At 44.3% G+C, this 22,340-nt stretch overlaps 1 protein-coding gene across 1 annotated transcript in view; it reads left to right on the forward strand.

The window, feature by feature from the left end:
- GMDS (GDP-mannose 4,6-dehydratase) overlaps window positions 1–16,734 on the forward strand; it is a 435,614-nt gene extending 418,880 nt beyond the window's left edge. The window contains exons 10-11 of the mRNA XM_067290783.1: window positions 15,765–15,833; window positions 16,368–16,734. Of these exons, the coding sequence (XP_067146884.1) occupies window positions 15,765–15,833; window positions 16,368–16,430 (132 nt within the window). The 3' untranslated portion in view covers window positions 16,431–16,734. The remainder of the gene's footprint in view (window positions 1–15,764; window positions 15,834–16,367) is intronic.
- Window positions 16,735–22,340: the final 5,606 nt, after the last annotated feature.

A 22,340-nucleotide genomic window follows, 5' to 3' on the forward strand; every position in this document is an offset into this window, starting at 1 on the left:
GAGTACAGTTAGTACATTAGTTAGCATCTCTGGCAGAGTAAGTTAAATATTTTTCAATCCTGAATATAAGAATTGAAGCACTTAGATTTGTGGGAAGAAGAGTATTTTAGTGAGGTGCTGAAGTTTGTATGTAGATACATAACTTAAGGCAAGCACCTGTGCAAATATTACCCAATGAGAACAAGAACCATCTCTGAATGTACTATTTATGTGTGGATGTGGATGTGTTAAACATTATATTCATTGCTGCACTTATTTTTATTCCTATGTAAACAGGCATGAATCTTCCCCACATAGTACTTTGTCTAGTCCATACCCCTGCAAAGCATAAACCAAGTAAGGGTAAATCAGGTTGGCTGTAGCTTTTTGCTTTGATGCATAAATAGCTATTCAGGATGTAAAGCAGTTGAAAATGATGACCTCCTTACCTAATATTTGCATGCCTGCTAACATAAAAGATCACACATTTCACACAGATCCTACACAATAATAATTGCATGTGGCAAATGTCCTGTTAGTTGTGTGTGTAGCTGGTCATTTTCAGATGCAGTTACCAGAATTGCATGCTCAGTTCCAATAGCCATTTGCACAAAATCAAGCTGCAACAGCATACTTAGGATTTTTAATATATGGTCCAAAGTCTCAGTCTGCATTGCTATGTTGTTTTATGCCATTTTTTAAAAAGAGCTGAGCTAGGAATTAGTGTGTTTCTTTGACTGTTCAGGCAAAGGGAGGCATACACATACATGCACTGGTAGGGCTTCAGGCTGCAGAATTTCTGCATTAACCTGCATATGGTTTAAATACTGAACTTTCTAGAAAGAACATGTGACAGAACAGATCTGCTGTACTCAGTGACCAGCTGTAGTGCATGGTCCAAGTGAGGAACAAACAGCTTCTGAAATTTTGCATTTAAAGCATATGCATCTTGAACTAGGAATGTCATAGGGAGGAGTAAGTCTTTGCCATAAGCGATTGAAAATCAGGCTTCAGTAGCTCAGAGAACACTTTAATTGCAGTTTCTCTTTTTTGCATATCGCTTTTCTCATCAATTCTAATAGTGGGTTTTTTTCCTCCTCTACAAACTTCTTTGCCTTAAAGGACTCATGAAGGAAATAATTAAAAAGTACACATAGGAAAACTGTCTGAGAGAAGGGGCAGAAATCCAAGGTGGTTTAGGGAGGTGCCCCGAACACTCTTTTGGATGATTATTAATTTTTTTTCTTACTATTATTTTATGACACTGTTTATTTTTAATTACTCATGTTTTCCTAACCTGTGTGACAGGAGTAATTTGAAAAGCAATAGTAATGATCAAGCTGAGGAAATGCCAGCTGCTGCCTACGTGCTCAAGCAAGCATAGAGCAGGCAGTGTCAGGAGGCAGTGCCGCCTCTTGATTAGATCTGAACTTCTTTCTCATGTTGATGAAAATGATCCTGACTCTTATTACTTAAACAAAGGATGCCAAAAGATGCTATGAAGAGTCAGCTCTCTCTCTATTCACTGCCTGTATGGAAAAGAAAGTTCACAGGACTTTACTGAAGTATATGCTACTAAAATATATACTGGTCTAGTTTTAAAAAAGATACAGTTGGTTCATTTAGGTCTTTCTATTGTAAACTGCCAGGCAGCCCATCTGGACTAATATACTATTTTTTTCTATTCAATTGCTTATCAGTGGACAATTTCAGACTTCACATTTTCCAAGCAGACCAAGAAGAAGCTCATTTAGGAGCTGTAGTATCATTTTGGTTTGAGTTTTTCTGGATACCAAAGTTTTGGGTTGTTTCATGCTTCAGTTGTGTGCTACTACAATGAGACATTGTGCGTAGCACTGCTGAGCAGGTAGTACATGAAATCTTCTCTGATAGTTCTAAATAGTAAATGGAGATTTAATCATTAATTTGTCGATATCTTGTCAACAGTTTATAAAGTGTTGAGCAGCTTTTGTGATATGTTTGAATGGTTTTACACTTCTTTAAAAAAATTGCATTGACTGAGGCACTCCTGAAAAGCTTTGAGGAAGTCATTGATGATGTCTTTTGGAGTGAAAATGAAATAATGGGAAAAGGAAAACATTCTGCTGGAGACTGTGGCATCAGTGAGTTGCATGGTCCTTCTTTGCAAATGAGAAAGTGAGTCACTGAATAACAGTGAAGTGAAATAAATTTTTGTTTGTTCTGTGTTGCCAACTTTTGCAGTCCTGTCATGAATATCATGTTATCCTTTTTTAGTTTTCATAGAGCAGAAAGTTCTGGGATACTGTGATTACACAGAAATCTCAGCTTTTTGACTTGTTAAGTTTTTGCACTGACCTTCTATTTGTAGAGAAATTCTTGAAAAAGATGAAAATTATGTCTTTAAAGTACAGAAGACAAACAAACCAATAAACCCATGAATCCTACTACTCTAATGTCAATAATAGGGACCTGAAGAGGGAAGGTCAGACTAGCGATGATAATTTTTGAGTACTGTTAGGGTGAGCATTTGAATTTTATGTGAGAGAAGCTATAAAAATAAAAGAAATAGAAACGAAACCTTAGACGAGCAAGAAGTATGTGGTTAAATAAGTTGTTGGAGGTTACTTGCTGCATTGAGGTGCTGTGTGTCCCCTCACCCTTGGAGCAGTTTGCTGCTCGGGGGGGCTGCTCGCTACAAAACAATAGCAATAACTTACTCAGGGCAGACCATGCGAGACTTGAATGCTTTGGCTGTTTTATCTGTAATAAATTTCACATTTATCAGAAGTGGTGTGATACAGCCTGAATTCTCTTCATACTCCTCCCTCTCACTCCAAGATATTGGTCAAGACCATAAATCTCTGTGCCTCCAGACTGTGTAAAATGGGATGACAGTGATCTCTTGCCATTTCAATGTCATTACTATTGTTTAATTATATAAAATCTGTATCTTTCTTCCGTGCAGGTTCTTTGTAGTCATTGTAGTGCTGCTGTAAAGCAGTTCTGTTTTGTCTTAATAGTGTTAGTTTTACTTGAAGTCTTGCTCAGGTCACAAGTAGAATGAAGCTGCCAAGATATTTATCTAGCTTTCTTCAGCTGCTTTTTAGATTCTCAATAGATATATGGCAATTCTGTCACTCATTGTCTTATGCATTCATACGTATTGCCCATTATGTTGGAATACATCAAATGAAGTAAACCAAGCTGTAAGGTTTGCAGTTGACATACACTGGAAAAGACATGCGAGCCTTAGACAAATTCTAACAGAATATTCAAGGAGGTGAATATTTGACTTTGATACGTTTTCAGAGAAATGACTGCCATTTATGTTTTTGTGCAATGCCTAATGGGACCCTTACCTGGCATTTCTGTGCTGCCAAAACATAAATGAAAAATAGGATTGCTTGTCTGAGGAACAATTCTGTCTTTCATATTGAAACTTGGCAATAGAATATTGCACTTCCATTATAAGGGAGTCAAGTGATGGAGGAGGCATCTTGCATTTAAAATGTTATATAGGTGAAAGCATTGGAGTATGCTGATCCCATGCCTGTTACTGTATGGGTCTGAGGAATTTGCTTGTTTTTTAACCCTGGAACTAATGGAGGTTTAGTAACTAGGGCAGGAGCATTAGAAAATGCTAACTTTCTTCCTTCTGTGATGCTCTTCCATATTTGACTGCTGCAGGGTGAAATAATGAAGATTTTTTGGTACTAGATCAAAAAATCCTTTCTTGTTTAATTGAAGGTGTTTAAGCTAAGAAGGTCATTGAGAGGACAGATTTAAAGCAGTGCTATTTGCATTTGGTGATGTTTCGGAAAGGAACAGCACATATTATGAACCCTTTTAAAGTATATATGGTGAATGCACTACCAAATCTGTGGAAGCTCATAGGCAACTACTGTGAACAGTAATAGCAGTAAAAGAATCTGCTTTTTACCCCTGCTGAAACTGGCACCTTGAGCTTTAGGACATCTTTGTGCTTTTTTAAAGCTTATTTCAATGTAGTTTTAGCCCAGTCAGCAAACCTCTGCCGTATAAGTGGTAACATAAATTGTCTCTCAAACCCTGCAACGTTCTGTGCAAAAGTCAGAACCTGAATGAAGAAAAAGCTGGCACTGGTATATGATGGAGAACCATTAGAAAAGAAAAAGAAACAAGTCTTTCAGAATAAGTAGAGAATAATTAAACAAAAAATTGGAAAAACATTCATGGCAGAAGATCACTATAGAAGAAATGAAGAGAGGACAACAAAAACTCATTGTGAAGATTTGTATTTTGACGGCGGAGAAGAGACAGTGAAGTAAGGTCAAGTTTAAGAGGATGTTTGTGAGCAAACAGGAGAATGATGTTCAAAGAAATGGGAGGAGCTTGAGTGTGAGAGAGACACTGGGAGAGACATCAATTTGGGAAAGAAAAATGTCTTAAAATAAAAAGGGAGAAATGGAGTTTTACAGGAAAATAAATTAGCCAAAAAATGTGAAAGATTTAAACGAGGAAAGTGTGACAAATTAAATAGCCAAGGAAAGGGAAGGATGGAAGAGAATGGTATACTTGGCTTATTTTTTAAAAGAAAGATATTTGTATTAGTTATATTGATTTCTTAGTGGTGGTGTTTTTGTGGTGAGTTGGAAGATTTTTTGATGGGTCGGATGTCCGTTCTGAGAGAAAGTGAAAGATAGAGAAGGAAAAACATGATTTTTCCCAGGCTTTCCTGTGCAGGAAATGCAATAGGAAGTTATTCTTATTAATCAAGATCAGAGAACATGCAACAGCAAACTATCAAGAATTTTGTGGAAAGTCAAACCAGAAAAGCCTGTGGCCATTGATTAGTAGGAGCCCAAGAGTCAGATTATAAAGCAGCAGGATAAGTGAACTGGATGGCTATTGAAATCCGTATGTCTTAAAACACATACCAACCAACTCACATTACAGGCAAAAAAAAAAAAGTTGAATGTACTTGATATTTTTAGCCATTCATTTATTTCTTTATGATCAGGTCTGTCTACCTATTAAACAGGAAAAGTGGACTTGTTTGATTCCATCTATAAATGTGAAATCATTTGATTTTATGTAGATATTTTGTTTATGTTGAAGGAGTGTAAATCAAGCAGTGTTGTTCCACCAAGACAGTCAGGTTATGGTGCCCACCAAAAAATACCCATGTAGAAGAGCTGGAACTGTGAGAGCCCTGAGTAGACAGTGGGAAGTGTCTTTTGCAAAGTGTTTTGGAGATTGTCAGGTGAAATGAACCCTTCAGCTCAGTGTAGCTATAATGCTGAGTGGGGTGGGGGGTGGGGCAGGGGGGGAATATCATGTATGTTGTCCTGACTGGGAAATGGCAGTCTGCACAGCATCTAGTGCAGATAGTCAAAAGCTTCAGATGCGCTGCAGTGACAATAAGTGGGTATACTTCACAGTTCATTTTTAGGAACGATTCTTGGGGCTTCATAAACTGAACTTAAAAGGCAGGAGGAGGGGAAGCAAATCTACCCTTACACCAGATTTATGCTCCTGAACCTCAGTCTGCCAGAGGCTGCTGTGATTTGCAGCACATCCTTTCAAAAGCTGTGAGATGTTATGGCAACACTCAACCCACAGGCCTAACACACTTGCAAGGGACTGTGAGGCAAGGGAGCAGGAAGCGTAATACCTGTATTTGCAGCAATAGCGTATTTTTCATCCGCAAAGCAAATATTCAGCTAGATACCTAGCCTGGGCTTAGCAGTGGCCAGCGCTTTGTCTTAGTAGCCTTGGTTGAATACACATGCAGAATGGAAGTACATTTGTTTATGGACAGGAAATGCATGAGCCTTTTAATGGATAAAACATGAGTTTGAAGCATTAAATGTGACCTGCTTTGTTGTATGCCAGTACCTGCAAAGGGTTATTCTTTGTAGTGTCCTACTTGGACTGAAGCACTAAAGCTTTCATCAAAGTAAATCTGATTATTTTGCACATGGTTTTCCTGAAAGGATGTTATGATTTTCTAGATGTTTGGTGGCTGTTGATAAATTAGGCTTTTATGATGTCATGTGAAAGGCCACTGCTTGGACTTCCTTCTCTATCAAGCACACTGGAGAATACATTTGGGACGTACTCAGAATCAGAAATTATCATACCTTGTTTTACTTAACCCTTTGGTGGATCGTTTGCTTTGTAACCAGAGGTGTTCGGGCAGAGATAGCTACACTTTTGCAGACAGGAGCCCCCCTGGTATCCCGTCTTGATTCCTCTTGATATACTGCGTTTGAAATGGATATATGTTTTTTCTCATGTAACAGAGCCTCAGCTCAAGAGCACCCTTTAAGCCTTTCACAGCTTGCATTCTTTCCATATATTGTGTCTTGAAAAGGGCTTCCAAATCTGATGGGGGTTTTAGTGACAAAATGGAATGCGGTAAGGGGGAGAGAAAGATGATGTGTCTCATAAATTAGTCCAGGTTTATGACCAGGCAGATGGAGGCTGTTTCTAAAAAGCAGCTTATGGTAAAAGACCGTATGTAGCCACTTTGCCTAGAGAAGCAACAGTTCCCTTCTTCCAGCTCCCTTCTTTGCCTCCCTTTCTCCAGAGAGGGAGTAATTTACAATGGTTTTTCGAACAATAGCAAATGACTCACTATTCCTCCATGCTAAATCCTTTGTTCTAGTTAATCCATACTGGGGAGGGGGACAGGAAGGAGAGAAGTGTGCACCCCCTCTCTGTCCTTTCCCCCACACTCTTCTCAAGGGCTTCAGGGTGGCAGAGGTTCATATATCAGTGTAAGGTGTAAGGAGGGGGATGCCATCTCCCTTGCCCATCCTGAGTCACAGTCAAGCATTCAGAGTAGTGAGATGAGCACTGAAAATATGCCGAAGAAGGCAATTAATGATTACAGGTGGGTTAGAATTTTCCGATGGCACGTTCTTTAGAGAGACAATGACCTTTTGAGTAAATTAAGGTTTGTATTAGGGCAAAAATAACAGCATAATTTTAATGTTAACCTCACAAATGTCTTGATTTTTTTCAGAGCTGTGAATAGCCATAGAAGTAGTAAAATCACCAAAAACAACGCATCCTGTATGAGATAAAAAAAAATCACCCTACAGAATAGTAATATCCTGCTAATCACAGACCTGCATTAATTAAATTGCTTCATAATGCTCTACAGATAAGTAGATAAATATCTATAGATAGAATGCAAGTTCACTGTACTGATGTTTATTGTTTTATTGCTTATCATTTGATATTCAACCAGCAATGATAAGTAAACCCACTAACATTTCCAAAATAAGTTGTTATGAATGTATTATCTTCTTAATGGAAGCAGAGAAGAAACTAAGTAGCCTTGCAGAATGGATTTGTGGGGTGAGCAGTTTTCTTACTCATCTTGACATGTCAGTCAGTGAAGAGAGCTAACCCGAGGGGCCATATTGCATTTCCAGTAAGAAATGCAGCCTTTACTGCACAATAACCCCCCCTAGATTCAAAGAGCTTCACAGAGTGATTTCCTGATTTTTGCAGAAAATGAGAAAAGTAAGGAGTGATGAAAAAAAATCAGAGTTTATTAAAAAATACATGAGAATTACATTTAATAATTTTAAACGGTACCATGCTCTTGCCAAAATAACAATCACTGTGTCTAGCAATAAAAGCATATATGATCAAGACATGATTATTTTACTCTTTCTCCCAAAAGAGTAAAGAACAGACCACATTGAAGCAAGAGAAAAGGCACTACCATTTACTAGTGAATAAAAGCAGGACCCTGAGGTACTCATGAAAGGAGAAGAAAGCTGTTCTTTTCTTACACTGCAGCCGACCTCTACCTCATTTGGAAATGATTCATCCCTCACAGGGTCTTGTTTTTAGTAGCGTGAAGGTCACGCACTGACATCCTCCCTACAATCTGGCCAAGGAACTTGAAGAAATGCACTTGCATACAACCTCCCCAAAACCTCTGCTGGGAAGAGAAAATGCATGAATGTTTCTAACCCCTGTTATGCAAAGTCCAGGTTATTCAGACACCTCTTCATCCACAGATTAGCCTGAAGCACATGAGGGCCTGCTCACATACCATTTCCTATTGCCAGCAATGCTACAGGGCAGTGACAGCCAACAGGAGTGGTACCATCTTTAACCTGCACAGCCATTTGTAAAGAGCAGTTTTATTTCATTAGAACATTTGGAACTATTGGTTCATAATAACATCCAGCATTCAATTATTAGTTTGCATTTTTGCAAACATACTACAGATTTTTAGCTGTGATTTGTGTCTTCGGGTATATGGATGTAACATGACAGAAAGAGTGTGTTTGTGCCCAGTGCTAAGAACTGATCTATTCTAATTATCTATACAATAAATGGCAAATAGAATGGGTTTAATCCTCTTCGTTGTCCCCAGATATCTCCTGCTTTTTCAGCAGATGCATTTCTGTGCACTAAAAATGATCTTGTTACTTGAAGCATTTTCTGAATTTTGCAGAGCCATGAACTGAGGTTACAGTTACAGTTACGTCCAAGCTGGGGACCACTTTGCAGGTCTTCCTGGGAACGCAGAATTGTGCCTCAGGGTAAATCTAGAGCAAAGCACTAGCCAGTGGGAGTTTTGCCATTCGCAGCACTGGGGCTTTCCCTGCTCCTTGGGAGACACCTTTCAGCCTGTGTCACAGCACCACGTTGTGCATATGATCCTGAAAAGTACCTGTAGCCTGATCCGCTATAAGATGCCCTCGCTTAGATCTACACTGATCCTTGCACAGGCCAGCTCATGATGAGCAAGTGAGTTAAATTCAGCACTGACTTCAGTGGTCACTGAATCAGGCTGTAATTCAGGAGGAATTTTATCTGGCTTGAGGGACAGTATTGGCCAAGACATTTTCTCAGGCTTCATTTGGCAAGTTAATAGATTTGAGTCATACTCAGCCCTAGTAGGGGGCTCTAGGGCCTGCGATTCTACTGCCTCTGGCACGGAGATAGCGGTGGCCATGACGCGAGGCTTGCACATGCGCTCCACAGCAGCTTGCGCGTGCCGCGGCCGCGTGCTGATTAGCTCGAACGCCGCCTCCATCAAAGCGATTAGGCTCTGGCGACGGGACCCACGCAGCGCCCAAGGCCAGCTCCCTCTGTTTTGCTCCCTTTGCCATTTTATCGCCGGTGTCAGGGGGCCCGTCAGAGCCAGCGCTGACTGACTCCATTTCCCCGAAGTGGAGCTGATCATTGTTCCAGCCTCGACCACCGGCTCTTGGCCCCACGGATGCACAATACCTCTGATTCCCAACTTCCTGAGCAGACCAGACAGTTTGCTGTTTTCTTCTCGTTTCTTATCACCCCCTGTCATTAAAAGAGAGGTCTGGCTTCAGCTTCGGTTTGTGCTGATATGCAGCAGTGAAGTGGAAAAGGCGCAGGAAGGAGAAGAAGAAGGGGGGCTCCCGAGGAGGAGGGAGCCAATCTCCATTACTGGTATTATCACCCTAATATTTATTGCTGCTCTGAGTTCTTTTGCCTTAACGTCTTTGGAAGCTGGTCAAATTAGAGATTATCAAACAGATAAGATAAAGCCGCTGTCCCAACACCTCCGATTCCTAGCGGAAGAGCAATGGCTGTGCTCAGATTTTATTGACGATGCAGCTTGTGTTGACCCCTTATTGCTGGGGCACCATGGAGCCCCGAGATAAGGCCTTACCTGAAAGATGCCCAGCACTTGCAACCTGCTGACGTCTGTCAGAAGTGCAGGTGCTCAGCGCCTCTCAGAATCAGCCCTTTACTCAAGTTTCTCTCTCCCTCCCCTTCCCCCTCAACATAGTTTTATTTAAAAAGGAACCTTCTGAATAGGAAGGGATTTGCATATGAAAACATGCTGGGAAAAAAAAACATTATGCCTGTTATTTTAAATGGTATTCTGTTATATATATAAGTTTCAACCAACTGGTTGCTTGGGTGTTTGCCTTTGCCTTTTTCTGTGGTTCTTTGCGAACAATACTGTCTTTCTGCAAAAGACTGCTGACCCAAGAGTGTAAGCCAGTCTGTTCATGCTGCATTAAAACAAATTTAGATCAGGAACCAAATTCACTGGCATTCTTCTATTCCCTTGGTACCCTAAATACTCCACAACTTTGCTTTTCTAAGAACAGTGGAAAGAAAAAATGAAAACTGAGTGACACTCTTTGCAGCTCTTAAATTCCTGAAGATGCTTACTGCGTTCTTCGTTAGGCTTGGGCTTTGCTCATTGACGTGTTTTATCTTCACATTCGCTTCATATTTACTGTGGTGATAGGAGTCACTTGCTTTATAATTATATTGTTTTTCCTGTTACTATAGATGTTATAACAAACACTACCCTTTACAAAGAAATCAAGCCAGTGCTCTCTGCCTTGTGGATCTCCATAAGCACTTACAGAGCAGGGCCCACAGACCAGCCAACACGGTGTTTATTCTTGTGACCTTCTGCTTTTTGGTCTGAGCTCACTTGAACTGTGCATCGAATTTTGGACCAGTGAGACACATTACAGGCTCCAGAGCTCTGATCTAGTGAGGCCTTATTAGTTTTCTTAACCCAGTGCATTGGGAATAGCTCTGCTGAAGTCACTGTCACTGCTCGTGTGCTCATCCCAGTGAGGAACTTTGCATCTGAGTTAAGATACAACATCACAAGACCTGGTGGCAAGTGCTGGAGGATATTAGGGAATGAAGGATAAGGGTGAGAGTAGAAGAACTGTGTAGTGAGCAAAGCATGCAATCTCTTATTTGCAGCAAACACTTTAACAAAGTTGTTCTCTTTTTGAGCAATGAGCTGTAGCAGATACCCAAGTATACTGTGTGGCTGACCCTGTTACAGAGATGTTACATGAACTCTTGTTAAAAATAACTATGAAAAATGCTCCAAAAAGTACATGAAAGGGGAGACCTATGTCATAAAATAAACTTTGCTGTATGCTTCACTGAGATATAATGGTGAAAATGTGGAACTGTAAACTGATATTGTTGAATTAAATAGCTATGTTGTTTATTGCATGTTTTTTAATGGGACAAGTTAAAGCTGAAGAGCAGTGGTCTCAAGAAGGAATTAAGGAAAACAGAATAGAAACAGAATTTGCAGGAAACTTTGGCCCTTCGATTCTTGAAATCTTTCCTGACAAAACTTCTTGAGCAAAATAGTGCAAGACTAAACATGTAAGTCAGAGACTCCACTGAGCTGGATCTATGTGTTCTTTACTTCTGGGAGCTCTGCTGTAACAAATCAGCTTCCAAGAAGTCTTGCTGATTGTGAATGTAACCCTGGCCACTTTTCAGATGCAGTAAAACTATTGTGTGCTTAGATCAAGTCTGTTTATTTTTAGAGGTAAAACCTTGTCTCTGCTGAAGCGAGTGGAGTTGGGCACGATTCCATCACAGGTGTTTTACTGAGGACTTAATCTCCACTTTACTCTGGTGTAACAGAGAGCAAAAGCTCTTGGCACTAGGTTAAATGAAGTAACAGTTTAAAGGGAGTCAGCTGAGCTGTAGTAATAAAAGAAACCTGGGAGTTCTTTCAGGCCACACTATCTCCTTTTTCTCACATCGTCTTGAGGCTTTAAAATTTCAGTTAAAGTTAATTGAATGAGACAGTGATACATTGCACAGTGAAACCAGATCAATCACTGAATGAGTCAAAATAGAAGTAACGATGACACTCAGAACAAGAGCTTGGGAAATGTGATATTTACATTAAAATATTTTGCATTTTTGTCTCATGGTTTTAAAACCTAATTTAAAAATACCTTACCACACAGAATAACAAATTTCTGTCTGCTTATCTGTATGTATTCATGTGTGTGTGTGTGTGTGTGTTTGGACAATAAAATTGAAGCACCATAAAATCAGATTTAATAATATCAGGGTATTTTCTACACAGTTAAGCAGCCTAATTTACAGAAAAGATCAAACAGAAAAAATTACATCAGATAAATTCATTCTTTTCTCTGACAGTCAGTCATATGACAGCTAGGTGAATATAAAACTGTAGGAGCATTTACTGTAATATTAAATGGCAATAGACAATTGAATGTTGCCTTTTCCATCTTCCTTCCCTTTAAATATTTACCTGGATGCTTTTTTCCAACTCCTAGAACAGCTTGCATGTAAAACTTGTCATTGCTATTCACTTATGTTAATTGTATTTGCATGGAAAATAAGAGATGGTTCCTCCTAAAATAGGTAACTAAAAGCAAAGACTTGATTTTATGTGGATGACATGGGCACTGTAAAAATAACAAAGCTTTAATCAGTGTTTTCAGGTTTGCAAACTCTTACCTCAGTATCTAAATCCTCAGGGTTTTCAGGAAGTCAGAAGGCTTTGTTTTCATGTCAATATTTAAAGCACAATGCTACAGAAAAAGTTATCCTGCAGGAATAAAAACATGAAATGGTGTAATTTCATCACCTGCTATTCCATCAAAAACAGGAATAGCGGGCAAGTTTATATGCAGCAGCAGCAGCAGCAGCAGCTGGCTTTCAGGAACCAAAAAAAAGAAAAAAAATCCAAGTTTTCTCTAGTGGGACCTTACCTCTTCTTTCTTTGCTTTCTGATCTGGGTGTACCTCTAGAAAGTGAAGCTCTGGCACTGGAAAATCAGTGCGCGTTACGGAGGGGCACTACGGGCTTTTTCTTTCTTTCTTTCTTTCTTTTTTTGGAAGACCAGCAGATGCATCTCTGGTTTCAGTGAAAGACTTGAATAATATAAACAAGCAGTCATTCTGTTCCAAGAAAAGCTTTTTTTAATATTCTTATTTTATTGTAATTACCTTATTGTTTTCATATTATGAGCTACTTGTAGAAAAATACAGGAAACATGACTGCAATACAATCCTTTAATCAGGAATAGCTTTGTTCCAGTCATCATTTCCATTCAGTGGTTGAAGCTTTGACTAAGAATAATACAATAAAAACCTTGACTTTAGATGTAATATTGTGTTAATATTATGGTATGCGATATAGCCATTTTATCTCTGTACCTAGTAACTTCTATAAGAGAACCTTTTAAAAAGCGCGTAGGAGATATTTTGTCCATAATGCTATTTTTAAGTAAATCTTATTAAAAAGTAGTGTTTCTCAAAAATACATAAACTTCTTTAGGAGAGCTATTTAAAATCTTTTAACCAGAGTCAGATGGGGAATTTGTATTATCATATATATTAAATCTTTTTTTTTTTTTTTTTGCTAGCAGATTATGCCATAATACCTTTACTATATCATTGTTAAAGCATGTGAACTTTTTAAGAAAAAAAATCATATTTTTATGCTTAAATGGCTTTAATACACTAGTTTGTGTTATCTTTATGTATAATCCAGCACTGCAAATAACTTTACTGATTTGGAATCTCCCCCCGACCTTATTTTGGTCTGTTCAGCAGCTGAGTGTTTATGTTTTTGAATGAAGGACTGGAATTAAGTAAAGTATTTTTTTAGACAAACTATTTTAACAAAAAGCATTTGTCTAAGAAAGTTAAAAGACTGCTCCCAAGCTGTTCAAAAGTAGAATGCAGCTACATACAAGAGGCGACAGCAATTCATTCTGTTATGCCTGGTCTGTTTTTTAAATGAGAAGCCAATACTCTAGATAGGCTCAGTTCAAAAAATGTTTTTGAAATAAAGATCATGGACGTAAAATTGTTACTTACACAGCATTTATAAAAATGAAACTCCTAAGTTTTATGATACGTCTTTTATGACTTAAAACTAGAGGGTATTAAAACACTTAACTGCTAGCTAATGGCTTGAATTAGAACTGAATAAAGGGCAGTTGTTTTTATACTGAAATTCTTATTTTTAGACAGATTTCCTTGTTTCTCCGCATATATATACACACATATATAATGTAAATTAAACTGAATGCCAGATAAAAGGCATACCTCCATGTGTACATTAGGGCCTGATCCAAATTTTATCAGTCGGTGGGAGTCTTTCCCATTTCAAACCAGATTTTGCAATCCATGTTCACATGACCCTCCAGGGGATCCCTCAAGCTGATGCGGTTTTGCATGACTTGGCCTCAAAAGTCTGCTGCAGTTTCTAAAAGCCCATTACAGGACTGCAGTAGGAAATCATTTAGTATAATTTAAGGAAATCACAGGATTTTTATTTTTGTATCATTTTGTTCTGATCCATGTGCTTACTCTTTTCGGGAGGCAAACTCAAATGTTTTTAGCATAAAGATTGAACTATTACAAATGCTGTCTGGAATACTCTCAGCAGACACATTTGTTCCACATCACCTTCTGCAGTGCTGTATTTCCTATGGGGAGTTTCCTCTCCTCCTGGAGCAGTGAGCTATCTAGTTTTCTGTAGCACAATCACGAAGAAGAATTTCCTACATTTTACTGCACAGGATGAGGTGATTTGGAAAGTTAACATGATCTGAACAGCACACGCTCAAAAGATAGCATCTGAAAAAATTTGTGTGCAGCAATACAGTTAAAAACCTACAGCCCCAAAATGCTCCTTAGCTCCACCAGTGGTCAGCGAGTGAAAGAGGGAGAAGAAACAGTCCATAGTTTTTTCAGGAAACCCTGCTGTGTTACCACCATAAAGTCAAATGCAAGAGCAGAATTCAGCCTTAGATTTCTTGCTCTCTCACAAAGTTTTTTCTTTAACCCTGGACCGATATAATTTTAATATTTACTATTACAGAGGAATGAAACTTGTAAAGAGAGCTGATATATTTTATTAAATCAACACATACAGCTGGAAAAAGTCTAACTATTTAAACACAATACTCAGGTTTTACAGACAGATTTTTAGTGATATTTTAGATGAAAACGTTTACAGAAATGCAAGCAACTGGAGATAGATCTATATAACTTTTAATCCAGAACCAAGAAATAATTCGGTCAGTTTCTTCATTTGATTAGAGGTGCATTCAAAGGAGCTTTTTTCCTTGTTTAATTTTTTTACATTATTTTTCACAACTGATTGGTGTGGTAGCACTGTTAAGAATACTTAATCAGTAAGGTGAATATGAACAGTGGTTTTTATCGTGGTTTCTGTAATAGTTTCGAGATAATTCCATTGTATTTAGAAGGTATTTAGACTTTTCTTTCCATGTGGATGCTCAAAATACTTAAGAAAAAAAAGATGTAGGCGTTAAAAAGCTGGATGTTTACTACTGTTGGATGTGGTTACCCAGATTCATAACAGTCTTTCAGCATCATGTGTCTGTGATCACATTTTTATTTGAGGGAGAACAGTTGTCATGTTTGCTCTGTGATTTACATTATTTAAACAAATGGGGAAAAAAGAATTTGAAACAGCTCATTCAATAGCATGACTAAGACATATGACAATTTACTATAAAATGCTCACCATTATAAGGCAGTAAGACTGGAGTTCAAACCCTGCACACACACAAAAGCAAAGAATAACTCTTTAGATTTGAAATGGCCTGGTGAAAGGATGCTGCCTCCTGGTGATTTATAGGCATAGGAGCTTCCACTAAAATTGCATCTTAAAGAGAAATATTTAGGCCTCCGAAGACGGCCGGGTCTGACAGCCACTACAGCCATGCAGGGGAGTGTGCGCGAACAGGGCCGTGCCCACAGAAATGCCAGCTACACAGGCACTGCACCTTCGCCTGACACCCACCACGCTCTGCGTGCAGCCTGCCAAGGGAGCAGGGCCCAGGTTTTCCATATCCTGGGGGCTTTTGCCCAAGTTTTGTTCTTTGACAGACAGGTTATAGCTAGGGGTGCGCAGGGTGCTTTGGATTAGGAACAGGCAACATAGTGGCCAGCCTTACGCACTGCAAGATGGGGAAAGTGAACGCGGTGTTTGTCTCTTCTCTTCTGCAGGATTTTCTTCAAGGAGACTGTACCAAAGCGAAACAAAAGCTGAACTGGAAGCCCAGGGTCACGTTTGATGTGAGTTGTCTTTCTGGCATGCTTTGTACCTGCTGTGTGCTTGTGTCCTCCAAAAGCAACGGAGGAATCCAGGAGGGAGGGAAAGCCTTTGCATGGGGCGACTCGGGCACATCGAGAAATCACTGCTGCAGTGACAATCCCGAGCCGCTGTTGCTTTGAAGCCAGCAGCCACTATGGCAGTGTAGGGCATCCCTGGTGACTCTGCTAACTCACTCTGGAAAGAGTCCAGCAGGTATCAACATTTTGGAAAACAGTGCGCGTTTGCGCTCCGATGCCAGCTTGGAAACACAAGCCGTGACTTGAATCAGAGCGTTTCAAGAGAGTGCCTCCACTCCCGTGACAAAGCACAGGAGCCCTGCACAAACAAGCTGGGGCCGCTGCTGAAAAAAGCCAGTAAACATGGTGCCCCCCTCCCTGCTGTGCTGGGTCGCTGGGGAGGCCAGGCCTGGGGGGTCGTGCTCTGTGGCGCTTCCGACACGGATGCCCATTTGTTCCTGGCGCTGGGGCCCTCATGTGTCTCTGTCCCCCCTCCAGGAGCTGGTGAAGGAGATGGTGGACGCCGACGTGGAGCTCATGAGGAACAACCCCAACGCCTGAGCCCGGCGCCGCAGGACCCGCATGGGGCGCCCCGAGGGCCGGCACAGCCAGGAGCCCATGGTGGGCTTGGGCCTGTTGTCCCCCCCGGGAGGGGTTTATTGCTGGCCTGCCCCCGATTAAAAAGCTGGTTACCCCCCCCCCCCCCATGCCTAGGGCCCAGGGGCAGCCTTGTGCCTCGGCTCAGGTGCCTGCCTCTCACAGGCGGGGGGGGGTCGCTTCCCTCCGCCCCTCACCGTACCTGAAGTAAGCATAGGTGGGCAGCCCACTGATTTCCTTTTGATAATTAAAACTCGTCTTTCTATTACCTGGGACCTCCAGCACATTTTTAGTATTTTCTCCCATTTGAATGAAAGAAAAACAAAAGCGTCCGCTACCTCCTCTGCCCCTGCCTCAGCAACACCACCAGAAAACCGCCGGCGCTAACAAGCACTCGCCATTCCGCCAGCCCTTGCTCCATGGCTTCCCCTCTTCTTCCTTTTCTGAACACTCCTTGTTTTTCTTTCCTGCAGCTTACCTCCACCCCAGCAGCCCATTTCCACCACTTGAACTCTGTAAAAGTTTGGATAACTTGATATAGCTTGCAATGAAATCGCCTTTTGACCATGCCGAATTAATTCCTAATTGCTGGAATCACTTTCAAACCAGTCGGGGGGGGCTTGTAAGCGTTTTTCAGATCTTCCTTTCAGAGTGTGTGAGTCACAGAAAGCCTTTCTGTCCAGCACCTTCCAGATCCTGGGGTTTGGGTTTTCTTTCTTTTTTTTTTCTTCCTCCCAGAATCGACCCATTCCCCTTCCGTCCTGTTCCTGCTTACTATAATTAGAGCTCGGACGGGAGCTTGAACCATCTCAAAAGATGGCTTAAGAAATAAAAACAAAATAAATAAAAAAACTTAAAAAAATAGAAACTTCAAGGTGAGTAAATATTTTTGCACTTTTTGTGCCAAGGTACCCGGGTTATCCAGAGGTCGCCAAGCCCATACATTTCCCTTTGGTTTAGGATCTTCCACCCACCAATTACTCCCATCATTTTAGCTTTTATGCCTCGAAAATTAGCATGGCTGCTATCTCACCGGGCACAGCTCAGCAGAGTGAGATCTTCCGGGGGGGGGGGGGGATTAAAAGGGCTATTTTAGCCTGTCCCTACGTTTTCGGAGTGCGTTGCTTGGTTCGTTGTGTTTTGTTTTGTTTTGTTTTGTTTTGTTTTGTTTTGTTTTTTTTAACTGCATATTAGGAGAGGGGAAAATGTCTGTAAGAAGGGGAGGGTGAGGAAAGCGATGGGGGGGAGCCCACTGCGCACAGTCGAGGGCAGTCGCCCGCGGATGAGGAGCGAACAACCCCCGACGGCGTTCAGGAGCGGTTTCGTGATCTGTGTGGTGCGCAGTGAGTCGATGGAGCTCTTGAGCAGTTCGTGAGTAACCGGGCTGCTGGAGAGAGAGGGCTCTTTGTGTGCCTGCCGCGAAAGGCAGGCATTCGCCAGAGGTGCAATGGAAAATGTGCGAGCTGGCGGCGGCCGCAGCCGTCGGCAAAGCAGAGCAGAGCAGAGCAGCGCCGGGGCCGGGGCCGGGGCCGGGGCCGGGGCGGGCTTGCGGCGCGGCGCGGGCCGGGGCAGCCGGAGCGCCGCGCCGGCGGGATGCGGGCGGCCGCTTGCTCCGGGGCTGCCCTGCAGCACAGAGCACGAGCACACCCGCCCCGGGAAACGGGGCAGGACAAACACCATCCCGCTCCTCTGGGTTTGCTTCTGCAGGTGCACGGAGTGCGCACCCTCGGAGGGCGGAGAGGGGGGTGGGGGGGGGGAGACCGGGGAAGGAGGCGAGGTGCCTGTTTCGCTCGCTCCAAGCGGGAGTGCCCCCGGGGGAGGCTCTGCGGACCCCTCGCCCGCTCCCCGCGACCAGTCAGGGCTCCTCCGGGACCGACACCCCGGTCCGCAGCCGGGCCCGTAACTCACAGCCCGTCCTGCGGGGGGGGGGGAACGGGGGCGACACGGGGTCATGCAGACATTCCCACGCAAACGTGCCGCGGGTGCACCCCACGCTCGGGCATCCTTACTGCAAAGCCTCCAGCCCTCTCCAGGAAGGCATCCTCCTCTGAACGGGTACACCTCGGCGGGTGCCTCATCATTAGGGTGAAATGCTACCTCCCCCCCCACCGTGGGTGCGGGTCCTTTGCATTAGTTTTTATCCCCTGTTCGCATCGCGCGGCGGGGGCAGCCCCGCGTGGCGCCCGGCTCGCCCCCCGCGGCGCCGCGGCCGGGCCCGTCGCGAGTGGGCGGCGGGGGGGGGCGAGCTCGGCCCGCGCGGCGCGCTACGGGCTTCGCCCTGGCGAGCGCTTCTGACGGGCGATCGCAGGGCTAACGGCAGCGGCTCTTCGGTGGCGCGCGCAGTAAAAAAGTAATAAAGCGCTTTTATGACAAAGTATTTTTGTATTGCTGGGAACTATTTTTTTCCTTACAGTGATTCACTGGATAGCTCGCTGGTACGTCTGAGTATGAGTTCACACATCCCTGCAGAGAACTCGGAACCTTTACACAAGCTGCCAGTTTTCCTTTGCCCTGTTTTTTTCTTTGGCATCTCGAACTGTGGCGCATTCAGGAGAAGCAGTTTTATTCTCCGTTTTCAGCCTATATGTTGGAGAGCGGGAGGGGAAGGGGGTGGGAAGGCAGCAGTGCTTCTAGACCAAATGGTCCCTCGGCGGTGACCTTGTGTTGAATGTCTGTTCGCTTTTTTTAAGAAAAAAATGTTATTGATCGTTACAGAACAAAACGTGCGTTCCGGCAGTGGCCCGCTGCTTTTTTAAATTAGGCAAAAATCTGGACCGCTTTTCGTTCCCCCCCCCCCGCACCGCATTATTTTAAATTCTTCCTTAACTACTACTCCTTGCAACGACCACTGAATCACTTCTTAAAAATAAAATAAAATAACACGTCGATTTAAGCAGATGATATGTATGTAGTTAACACACCAATTGCAGACTAATGACCTGTACATCCGTTTATTTGTATGTCACGCATTTTGTGCACGCAGGTACAGAACGATAACATTCCCCCCCCCCGGCTTATGCTACGTTTGACCGTCTCGTCCGCGGTCATTACAGCTTCGTTAATTTAAAAGGGCAGCTCCAGTAGTAAATAACTGAGCAAGTCCCACTTGAGCGCGCAGTCCGAGCTGCACCACGTTTCTTTCAAGGGAGTCCGCCGGCGGCAGCAAACAAAGCGACGAGCAAGGTGGTTTTTTTGTTTTTATTCCCTCCCACACACACCCTCGGCGCCAGGAAACCCTCGGCCGCGCTCTGCCCGCTGCACGGGGCTAGCCCGTGCCGCCGTGCCGGCCGGGGAGGGGAGCGCGGGCCTGGCACACCGGGCCCCGCTGCTGCTGCGGGGGAAGGAGGGAGGCCCGGCCCGGCCCGGACGCAGCCCCCCCGCGCCGTGGGAACCGTGTGACAAGGGAGGGGGGTCAGGAACTGCTGGGCCCGGGTCAGCAGAGTCGTGTGTCCCGCCCCCCGTGCCTGCCTCGCTCCCAGCGCCTCCGCGCTCAGATCCCGCGGCCGTAACTCAGCCCCTCGCCTCCGCGCTGCGGGCCCGGCCCGGCCGCCGCGCTCCCCCCGGAGCCTGCCTTGCCAAATGTAATCCTGCCATGAAAACTTTTTTCTCCCCCCCCCCTTTTTTTTCATCTCTCGAGGCCCTTCAGGGGCGCTCGAAACTACCGGCCACTCGCGGGCTGCAAAATACCTGCAGGGAGCGAGCAGCGCGCCGGCGGCGTGCGGTCGGGGTCGCCCCGTGTCCCAGGGGCCAGGCGGCTCCGCCGCAGCCGAGCACAAGCCGCTGCCGCCTCCAGAGAGGGCCAGGGACCGGGATCGGGTCTGGGCCGCCGCCCGCGCCTGGGCCCGTCCCCGCCGCGGAAAGCCGGCGAGACAAAGCGACGGGGGTTCCCTTGGGGTCGCGGAGCAAAACCGCCAGCGCGATCTAAAAATACACCTCCAGCCCGCCCTGTCAGCATGAAGGGTAAAAGCCGGCGGGGGGACGGGACAGACCCGCTACTTGTGCAGGCGCACGCGGAAATGGATAGGTGGTTGGGAACGACTCCGCGGCCTGCCCTGACCGCGCACAGAGACGGATCGATTGCTGAAAGTGTCTTTTTTTTTTTTCTTTCAAGCGCAGCTTTGGGGAACGGAGGAGTCCCCCCGCCTCCCTGCACAAAAGCAGCCGCTTTCCCCGGGCGGACATGAGGGTCACATCCTCTTCCCTTCTCCTGCACGGCCTGGGAGCCAGGCCCGGGGCTGCCCCGGGGCAGCGCGGGGAGACGGGCCCTGGTCCCGCCGTAGCCGCCGGGCGGGGGTCGCGGCTCCCCCCCTCCCCCAGCAGGTTTTTCGGAGGGGAGACTGAAGAGGCGCAGCTCGCTGGGCCGAGCTCCTGCCTCCCCTTGTGACCCCCCTTCACCTCTGATACTTCGCTGGCGGAGCATTGTCTCCAGACACAACAAACCCAGAAAGCAGCACTGGAGCAGGCAAAGCTCCAACGTTTTGACGGGTGGAAGAAAAACATCAACAGATACTTTGCAATTATTTGGTGATGGGGGCTAGGGGAGGCGGGCGGAGGAGAGGTCGGTGCGCAGCAGCAGACGCTAATTGCAACCTTTGCTTTGCTAATGAGCTCTCACCGCTTCAGTCCGCGCCCCCCTCCCCACTCCGTCCCCCCCTTCCTGAGCACTTGGGAGGCGGGGAATGGCGGCGGGAGAAAGCTGCAATTTTCCTGCAATTCGTTATTCGGTTTTAAATCCATCCCAACTTTGAGAGGGGAGTTTAGAAACGCTGGCCGCGAGCACTTTCATAAATCCCCGTTAAGGGAAAACTGCGAACCAGCTTTTCACTAACAAACAGATGAGAGGTGTGTGCGCGCCTGTGCTGCTTTCCCATCGGCCGGGAGCCTGCGCCGGGCGCCCCGTCGAGCCGCTCACACCGGCAGCACCGGTCTGCGAGGGTCCCCCAGTCCGACGGCGAGGGGAGCTGGCAGAGCAAAAAGCCCCTTCGTTAGTCTGCAGCTGCACAGTCAGGGAGAGGAGAAAAATACACACACACACACACACACACACACACAAAGAGCTCTAGTAGAAACTTCTATCAAAACCTAAAGGCAGTGCGAATGTATTTATACTGGGCAATCTTGCAAGCACCGACATTGTTTAAACAATTCTCTTCTGCTTTGGACGATATTATCAGTACTTTTACATTATCGTTCTATGAAAAACATTCTTCTTTTTCCTTATTTCAAATATTTATTTAAAAATTTTAAACTTGACCGCTTAAATGTTCTGGCAAGTAAATAAATTCCAGGAACGGTGGGGGGAAAATAGCTATGGCGTTTGTTTTAAACCGAGCGCTTGCGTTCAGAGGGACAAACGGCTGTAGCAATATGACCTGTTTATTCATCGATTCATATAATATATAAATATCCTGAACTCATGAGTGTAATAATTTGCGTTTCTTTTCTACTAGAGGAAATTCAGCTATTTTAAGAGTTAATAGCTCTAAATGTGTTGGTTTTCCTGCATTCTCCCCAGAGGTGATTGGGCTGGAAAGGAGGGGGGATTCTAGTTTGGGGGTTTCATTGTTTTTGTTTTAATCCGCTGAAATCAGCCTAAAGCAGCTGACCTGAATGTGGGGTAATATACTAAGCAACCAAGCCCCTCGACACCTAAAGGTCAGGTGAAAGTCTCCAGCAGGTAAGTCTCGGTCCGGCTGCTTGCCCAGCTCTCTCCCTCCCAAATTGTTCCCTTCTGCCCACCCAAGTCGCTTCAAGCTGTGTTTATTTAGGGGGCAAAAAAATTGCCGACCACCCAACTCCCATTCAGCGGGAGACCTTGCGAGCTCTCACCGGTAGCTGCAACCGCCTCCCGTCCCACCCCACAAAAAAAATTTT

This window comes from Apteryx mantelli, chromosome 2 (assembly GCF_036417845.1).
Source record: "Apteryx mantelli isolate bAptMan1 chromosome 2, bAptMan1.hap1, whole genome shotgun sequence".
Taxonomy (NCBI): Eukaryota; Metazoa; Chordata; class Aves; order Apterygiformes; family Apterygidae; genus Apteryx; species Apteryx mantelli.